Here is a 9,413-nt window from a genome sequence, read left to right on the forward strand (position 1 = left end):
AGTGAAACCCATCGCACCACCGGGGCGTGCCGAATCCTTCATGTGTCGCAACTAGAGAGCATTATGCATAGATCCAGTGACTATTCCGACCTACTGCTGCAGCTCACTTGTTTATCTATTTCAACCACCAGCACATAAAGGGAATGGGTTAACAGCACACCAAGGTACCATAACACTAATAATGAACCAGGGAGTAGCATAGCTAAACAACAAGCCAGTCAGACAGCAGGCAAATAAAGAAAATGACTGTAGTGTCCAGTGCAGGGTGAAACAATGCGTAGCAGCACCATTAGTCAGTCGCACTCCACATCACTTTTCACCTTGCCACCTTTGATAATCAAATGAGCGGCATTTAGCGATATCTCGACTATCCGCTGGCGGGCCGAGGTCGGCGGTGACCTGGCCCTATGGGCGCGGTCACCCCGCCACCCGAGGTCACGGGCGCGCCGTTGAGTAAGCCGGGTGGCGCAGGGTGGCGCGGGGCGGCGCGGCCGGGGGCGGCCCCGCCGAGGGCCCTACAGGGGCTCTGACCGGCCCGCGGCGCCGCCGGATAATGACCGGCGGTGCCAGCTGGTGTAACGCAGCGGCCCACTCGCAGAGCCGGTCTGAATGCTGCCACGATCGACCTTCGAGACCGGGAGGTCAGGCTCGCCAACATATGTCGACTCAATGCGGAGAGCCCGCCAGGAATTATGTCCGCTCCACTGACTTTGCACAGTGAATGGACAAAAATAATGCTCGACATTTCGTAAGAGATACGTCCAGGGCGGGTCAGTAGCACTTGTGATTGACCAAGTTGTGATAGGTCTTTGCAGGACAGCTATTATTATTTGGGGCCATTTCGCATGGTGTATTATCACAGCAATTGCCTAAGAACTGACAGATATTTATCAAAAGGTAAAACAAAAGGTACAAGAGTGATTTTATTTTTGACCAGATATCCGTAAATCCGAATCGCCAAGCGTAGACAAACCACGCCAGCCAGCGTTCCCACTGAGCTGTCTGTCACATTATCCACTCGGCCTCGCCCCGCCCAGTTCCGTGACGACCCTATCCGGTGTCCACTGGAGCCGGCCGGAGGTTACCGACCCTGGTCAGTGGTCCTACCTTCACTGGCGCCCCACCCGAAACTTTCCTCCCACCATCGGCCGGCCTGGAGCACCTGTAACTACCTCCCACCGGTCATCTATATCGCTCCGTTCCGCGGGGGGAGGGGAGGAGGGCGTCGGTCGGACCACGCGCTCCTCGGGTCGGACCTTGACTGGGGGAGGGGCGGCGGGAGGTGGCCGTGACCGTGTGTCCCAGACGTGACCTGACGGCACGGCGAGGACGTGACAGGGCGCCGGGCGCACGGAGGGAGGAGACGGGAGGGCGGGGCGGGCTGCGCACAGGACCAGTTTGAGCGCGCACATGTGCTAATTCTGCACGGTTTGAGGAAGGAGAGCCGCTCCCAAACGAAAGCGACCAGTTTCCTAGCTCCTGGTTAGCTCCAACAGCAAATGAGCTGCACAAAGGCGCCACTGAACAAAAATGTATAGTGACTTTTCAATTGGAGTTATGTGCAGCACTGACATATTACCTCCGCGCTGTTCATTGCTCACGAGAACAGGGTCTGACCGTGACCCGACAGGGTCCCGATCAAACGAGCCGGTTATGGGGAGGATATTGACTGCCGCCTCCTTTGCGAAAGAAGAAACGTGGGAGACGGGAAAAGTGGTGATCAGAATTCCTCATAATAAGAACCTTTATATTTGCACAAGTTTCCTCAAAGCGCCACGCATAAGGTCAGGGTAAGACTGAAAGTAAAAATCTTCATCCATTGCGTGTCCACCGAATAGAACAAATTCGCTGAGGGTAGTAGATTCAAACTTCGGATAACTGACCAATGGTTTCGGCAACAAACTATCTCAAAGACGGGTCATGGCCACCTTTTTGGTTATCATACTCTTGCGTTATTCCTGAGAACGTCCCAGTCCATCTGATATGTTGCTAAATGATATGGTATCTAGCCAAAGTCCAAAGTTTGCTTTAAACTGCACAGCAGTCTATAAGAACTCGAAATCCGAGGAGTTTTTCGAATTTGCAGATTTGTTTCAGGGTGGGTAGGCTGCCTGACACTTGCACGACAGCTGGCCACGATTTTGTCGTGGCAAGTCGTGCATTTTTAGGCACAAACTGAGAGGCTCCCACACTGTTCACAACTAGCTCACGCATAGTTCACGACAAGTTCGCGGCTATTTCACGAAAAGTTCACAAATCAGTCCGCATCAGTGTCCACATTGACACAAACTGGCACGACGAATTCACGCATAAATTTTGCATAGCTTGTGCACGCACTTGCCGCATTAGCGCGAGTTTGTGCATTTCGTGACCACTCAGGGCACGTCGTATAAAAATTAGGCCTTCCTACTCGTCATATTTGGCTTGCTTGAGCAAGAGACAACATGCTGAATACCAGAGACAAAGCTTTTGCGGAGAAAAGATGATGCCTTGTCTCGCAGCTTCTCTAGGCTTTGTTGAAGACCAACAAAAAAAAGCGCAAAAAGGCAACTCTGCCCATTGGTAGAAAGAAGAAAGAAGACATAGAAGAAAGACACAAAGAAAATTGCTTGTCAGGGAACCAGAAGTCACGAGTTTGATATAGTATGACAATCTAGGAATGTAGTATGACAACCGGAGAATGACGGGCAGTGTCTAGGAAGACCCCGCACCAGCGCGAGCGTCACTGTCAGGCGGTACTGACAGTCGTGAACTGCGAGTGAACTCTGCGTGAACTGCCCGTGTCATGTGCAAACTTTTCGTGAAGTTAGTAAAATCGTGAAGCATTCGCGTCATCAATGCGTGAAGTATGTACATGCATACACGTGACAGTGTCAGTACTCAGTGGGAGGGCGAGGCCACGTTGCCACGCCGACCACGTCCACCAATTCGTGAACATGTCGTGAACTATTCGTGGACTCGACGTGAGGTGTTCGTGAGCTCTTCGTGGCAGTTCGTGACGGCCCTGCAATGGCGCGCAAGTGTCATGCATTCGTACGCATCCTCCTGCATCGACCCGATAATGATTGAACGGAGCGTGCTGAGGCTGGAACCATCTATCATCAAGTGGGTTTTCCGTGGCACCCAACATTACTTGCAGTGACTGCCCGATTTAACCGCAATAGTGTGTCACTAGGGTGAGGATAAGCAGGCATGTTCTGTTGGTTCGATCACATTAAAAAAGACATACACTAGCAGCTAGGTCCGACGGGGTGTCGTTTCCGCCCTGTCTGCCCCGCCCCGCCCCGCCCCTGTAGGTCTGTTAGCGGTAAGGAGCAGCACGGCAGGGCACGAGCGGCCCCGTACTTACTACGGGCGCCGCCCCTCACGGCCGGCACGACCTTCGTGAGCTGTATAAAGGCTGCGGCCACAGCGCCGGTCATATCACTCACAGCCGACCCGCCCCGGGACCAGCCCTCTCACACCCTCAAAGGAAACTACCATGAAGGTAAGCAGTAGTGCTTGGAGCGCATAAAATGATACGATACTGAACAGCCATGCTTTGAAATGCTATATGCTACAGTATACCATTAAATATGCATTTTGACCCATTTACCCATTCTCTTTGCCCACAGCTGTTCGTCTTTGCTGCTCTTCTGGCCGTGGCTGTCGCCGACTCTCGGCCTGCCTACCGTCCCGCCTACCGTCCCGCCTACCAGCCCGCCTACCAGCCCGCCTACAAGCCCAAGGGCTACGGCCACCACGACGACTACTCGGAGCCGAGGCCCTACCAGTTCGGCTACGCCGTCAACGACCACTACCGCGGCGCCGTCTTCTCGCAGAACGAGCAGGCTGACGCCTACGGCAACGTCGAGGGCTACTACTCGGTCAACCTGCCCGACGGCCGCGTCCAGCACGTTAAGTACGTCGCCAACGACTACGGCAACAACGCCGAGGTCACGTACACGGGAGAGGCCCAGTACCCGCAGTACAAGCCCGCCTACCAGCCCGCCTACAAGCCCGCCTACCCGGTGCACCCCGCGCCCGCCTACAAACCCGCCTATCAGCCAGCCTACAAGCCTGCTTACTAAGCCAAGAATGCTGAGTGTTTTGATGCGTAATTTATTCGTGTTTGGCGTGGAGATTCAATTTGTTCCGAAAGTGTATTTGTGCGTCAATGTTCTGTGTGTTCTCAAAACAAAAGATGAATACAATCATGTAAAGAGGTAAAACCTTTTATGTGTTTGAGGACAGGCAATACTGTCACATCATGTAAAACGTGTAGTTAACAGTGACGGAACACTATGCCGTATTATCCAGTAGTGGCGGAACACCTTCAATTAATGGGGGGGGGGGGGGCACTGCCGAATTTTGGTCCCATTCTTTCCATGCAACGCCCATAGGGCTAATGCTAAATTGCCAAAATCAAAGGGGGGTACGGTGCCCCGGTGCCCTCCCCGTTCCGCCGCCTATGGTATTATCCGTATTATTTATCCGTATTATCATAAGATAAACAGTGAAAACAAATGAACTGAGAAGTGAAAACAATATGACGGTGATTAATGAGTGATTCGCATGAAATCAGACGCAGGCTAATGCACGGTTCCAAGCAAAATAAGCCTGTAAACCAGACACAGCATCATTATGTTTCCTTATCCCGTGCCGTCGTATTTCTTCAAAGGCGACATCCTGACACTCTGACAGACCAGCATGATTTGAGAAAGGTTTGATATCCATGGGCGCCGCTTCTCTCTTTGGGCCAGACGAGAACGCGCATAAGCACGCATGCTGAATTTGAAGCTATCTGAAGGCAATCCAGAGAGTATTATGTCATATTTTATAACAGTGAATAAAGTACATAGGCGTATACCACTGCAGTTGGAGATGAAGGTCGAAGAAGCACTAGAGACAGCGGAAGCATGCACTTATCAGTTATCCTAAATATGTATACCCTGATTTCTTTCCTACGACGAAAATGCGATGTAGGGACCGGTAATGATAACAAGGAACCTTCCAGGGGGTCTAACTGTTCCTGGCCAAAAATATGATCATCTAATGAGAAACATGTACGACAAAAGCTGTGAAAAGGCAGCGAATGCAAACAAAATGGGTCCTGTTTACTGAGGACAAAAGCACGCAGAACCATCAGAAGCAGAGCAAAAATCAATGAATGAGTTACCCAACGCATCACCCACCGTTTTAATCAGCATTCACATCATCTAATTTTCACCTCTTTTTGAGTCTAAATAAAGAACTAACTGGCCGTCACTCCACTAAAAATCAGAGCAGAGCAATAGCTCTGGCCAGGGTCAAGGCCAGAGTCGTCATTGCTGGGCTTAAATCATATTTCAGGTTTCTTATCCGGATATTTTACGCACATTGCTAATTATGGCGTGCGTCGCAAATTTATTCTGGCATTGGGCAATCAGAACAAATGGTCCAGCCAGCATGGGTCGGAATCAAGACCTGTGTAACTAAGGACACTGTGGCGGTCGTGGGGCCTGGGGGTTAGGATTTCATACGCAAACTAATTACCAAAACATCCTGAGCCCTCTCAGACCGGTGTGAGGTCCTCTAAGACTAGTATTTCTCTCACCGGCCTTCAGGGCCCGGCGTGGGACTGGGTATTCGGCATTAGGTGGTAGCCTGCACGCGATGTGACCTGTGAGCCCTGTGAGGCCAGTTTGAAGGCCTTTTAGGATAAGCGGGCCATCTGAAAAATAGGTAGGACTTCAGTGATTCGAGTCTCTGAGAAGCCCTGAGTCGGATGCTGTCGATCTTGGTGGGGCTCTAGCTTCCTGTCGAGGGTTTAAACCGCGCCGTGGAGGTGGTATGAGTTTTCCGTGCTCGTGCTGGCGGGAGGGGGCGTTTTCACGCCCCTCCCCCATCTAACTCGGCTTTCGGGCCACGAAGCAACACGCGATAAAAGACATTCAATAGAGTGTAAAAAAAAGAATGAAGAAAATATTTCAGTCATTTTTTTTAGGTCAGGTCTAAGGCCAGGTCACCAGTAGTCATCAAGGGTAAAATGTGTTCTATTTCAACATTTTTCGAAAAACTGGCGCATGACTCGGGTACTAAAAGAGCTGCAGCGCCGCGGAAGCACGCATTCGATAGCCCTCTTAACCTTCCAGGCGGTGGGGGGAGGCATTTTTTTGCCCCCCCCCCTTTAGTTTTTTCAATATATCTCGAGAACCGCTGCGCCGATCGTCACCAAACTTCCAGTACCCTCCCGGGAGCAGCTAGCGCACATGGTGACCAAAACTTTTTTCCAAAGGCTATGATAGGTTGGCCGCTAATGACGTCAGAGTGACGTCATTTTTGCAATTTTCGACCCAAAAAAAGGTTTCGCGGGAAGAGCTGTCAGGCCTACAGCTTTAGAGATACAGAAAAAATGTTTCAGGCATAAAAGGTGTGGAATCAAAAGGGCTACAAAACTGCTATTTCGGTTTTTCGATTTTTTTTTTGATTTTGACCCCCAAAATCAAAAATTAGATTTTTTGAATATAATAGCAAAAAAATCCAAAAAGTTTTTTTTGAATTTCAAAAAAACGGAATATATGTGATAGTCCCTACCGCCTTCTATCTACATACCAAATTTGAGATCGATACCTCTTTTTTTGGCCAAGTTATAGCGAAAAAACTGTTCAAAATTGATGACGTCAAATTTTCAAACTCAATTTTTAGCAATTCTAGACCTCGTAGCGCAAAACAAAGACCACCATTAGACTCCCCGTGACGAGCTGCATCGAATCAATACCCATTTTATGCAAAAATATCAACTTTGAAATTTGACCTTTTTTGACCTGACCTTGACCTGACCTCCGCCAGAAAGTGCCTAAACCGTACCTGATGGTCTTATAACCAACACCATTGAGTTGGAAATGAAAAACTGGCCATAAAACATGCATCGCATAACCTTAGTAAAGTTGGGCTCATGTGGTGACCCTTGGTGACCTTTGGTGACCTGACCTGTGACCTGACCTGGTATGACCGGTGACCTCTAATAGCAACATATGTACTAGAAAACTGACGCCTCATCGCTGATTTTCGACAAAATGCGTTTTACTCGGTGTTGTAGCGCTTTCCCTAGAAGCCCCGTGAACGGTGAAACATTTTATCTTTGACCTGACCTGTGACGTCATCGGTGACCCCGAGGTCAATGAAATTTGGTTTCCCTCAACAAATTTGACAGGGCTATCGAACGCCGTTTGAATTTTCCGGATCCGTCCCGTAGTTTCGGAGATACGAGGGGGGGGCAAAAAAATGCCCCCCCCCCCCCACCGCGCGGAAGGTGGCTGGTAGGCCCACCGCCTGCCGGGTTAACGCGGCATTCTGGGATGATCTCACAGATTTCATCTAGGACCAACGGCAAATTTTTGCCTCCAGAGGGCAAAAACTCGAAAAGAGACATTTTATCAAAAAAAAAGTTTTCGGTAACAAATTTTGGCTCAAGAAAGGACATTTATTCTGCCAACATCGTGTTCCACTCGTCGAGACGCATCGAATGAACTCTCATTTGAGATTGAATGGTCATGTTGCACATAAGTATTTTTTCAGCTACATGAAAGAGCATTATAAACCAAACTAACTTCAAAATCATGCATGCTTCAAGAGCAAAGCTCGGAGTGGGAGAGAGTTTGTGATGCCTGAATCTGAGTCGGAGTCTAAGTAACGAAAAAAAACGGCGACTCACTACTCAACACATATTGTACATCGTACATAGGTACAGTAAAAACACGTCGCCATCGAATCAAGAAAACCATAAGAATATAAATAAAATGGAATTGCTTGCATTTAATGCAAGAAACCCAGCCAAAAGTGAGCTTCTGAGACGGAGCGGGACGAACAGTAGCGGCTAGATAGGTCCGGCAGGGTATCGTTTCCGCCCTGTCTGCCCCGCCCCGCCCCGCCCCCACAGTTTGTTAGCGGTAAGGAGCAGCACGGCACGGCACGAGCGGCCCCGTACTTACTACGGGTGCCGCCCCTCGCGGCCGGGACGACCTTCGTGAGCTGTATAAATGCTGCGGCCACAGCGCCGGTCATATCACTCACAGCCGACCCGCCCCGGCACCAGCTCTCTCACACGCTCAAAGGAAACTACCATGAAGGTAAGCAGTAGTGCTTGGAGCGCATAAAATGATACGATACTGAACAGCCATGCTTTGAAATGCTATATGCTACAGTATACCATTAAATATGCATTTTGACCCACTTAACCATTCTCTTTGCCCACAGCTGTTCGTCTTTGCCGCTCTTCTGGCTGTGGCTGTCGCCGACTCTCGGCCTGCCTACCGCCCCGCCTACCAGCCTGCCTACCAGCCCGCCTACCAGCCCGCCTACAAGCCCAAGGGCTACGGCCACCACGACGACTACTCGGAGCCGAGGCCCTACCAGTTTGGCTACGCCGTCAACGACCACTACCGCGGCGCCGTCTTCTCGCAGAACGAGCAGGCTGACGCCTACGGCAACGTCGAGGGCTACTACTCGGTCAACCTGCCCGACGGCCGCGTCCAGCACGTCAAGTACGTCGCCAACGACTACGGCAACAACGCCGAGGTCACCTACGAGGGCGAGGCCCAGTACCCGCAGTACAAGCCCGCCTACCAGCCCGCCTACAAGCCCGCCTACCCGGTGCACTCCGCGCCCGCCTACAAGCCCGCCTATCAGCCAGCCTACAAGCCCGCTTACTAAGTCAAGAATGCTGAGTGTTTTGATGTGTAATTTATTCGTGTTTGGCGTGGAGCTTTAATCTTTTCAAAAGTGTATTTGTGTACCAATGTTCTGTGTGTTCTCAAAAGATAAGATAAATACAACCACGTAAACAGATATAACAATTTATGATTTAACGCATGTGGAGAGACGGCCAATTTTGTATTTCCCTATAAGCAAAACATGTAGTCGCAACAGCGCGGCGCCATGTTTCCAAAATCTTCAAAGGCGGCATTGTAACATTCTGAGTTCTGACACTCAGCTAGAATTTCGCAAAGCGAAGTTGTTATGGTGTTTTTCGGGGATCTAAATACGTATTACATGCTAGTCTTGATGAGAGATGAACCATGCATTTGGGATAGGTCGGTTCAGGGCAGGTCAGGTCAACCGGTAGGCGGTAAGCGTCCTGCCGGCTATCCACAGTAGGTGTCAACTACCACTGACAGCTTCGTAACATTTTGCGTGGGCAACAAAACCATTTCGGTAATGTTTAAATGGGCGCTAAAAGCTAAAATAAGACCATCTCAGGTCAATGACCTTGGCCTGACCTACACGTGACCTTGACACCCAATATAATGCATGGGACAAACATTCCACATGTTGAAACGTTTACCACCACAAAAAGACTGGAAACGCACGAAAAATGTGCGCTTACATACACCTTATCGGCCTGACATGGTCTCGATAACAGGTCAACGGTCACTTGGGTCAGGGTCATTAAA

General features: G+C 50.1%; 2 protein-coding genes across 2 annotated transcripts; both read left to right on the forward strand.

Annotated features, from left to right (window-relative positions):
• Positions 1–3,426: 3,426 nt before the first annotated feature.
• Positions 3,427–4,211, forward strand: LOC122393883 (cuticle protein 7-like). The gene is made up of 2 exons (XM_043390323.1): positions 3,427–3,487; positions 3,615–4,211. The coding sequence occupies exons 1-2, from the start codon at positions 3,482–3,484 to the stop codon at positions 4,068–4,070; spliced, it is 462 nt and encodes a 153-aa protein (XP_043246258.1). The 5' UTR covers positions 3,427–3,481; the 3' UTR covers positions 4,071–4,211.
• A 3,818-nt stretch (positions 4,212–8,029) lies between these two features.
• LOC122393884 (adhesive plaque matrix protein-like) lies at positions 8,030–8,808 on the forward strand. The gene is made up of 2 exons (XM_043390325.1): positions 8,030–8,090; positions 8,218–8,808. The coding sequence occupies exons 1-2, from the start codon at positions 8,085–8,087 to the stop codon at positions 8,671–8,673; spliced, it is 462 nt and encodes a 153-aa protein (XP_043246260.1). The 5' UTR covers positions 8,030–8,084; the 3' UTR covers positions 8,674–8,808.
• The last annotated feature ends 605 nt before the right edge of the window (positions 8,809–9,413 follow it).

The sequence above is a fragment of the Amphibalanus amphitrite genome, unplaced genomic scaffold, assembly GCF_019059575.1.
Source record: "Amphibalanus amphitrite isolate SeventyFive unplaced genomic scaffold, NRLGWU_Aamphi_draft 000561F_arrow, whole genome shotgun sequence".
NCBI lineage: Eukaryota > Metazoa > Arthropoda > Thecostraca > Balanomorpha > Balanidae > Amphibalanus > Amphibalanus amphitrite.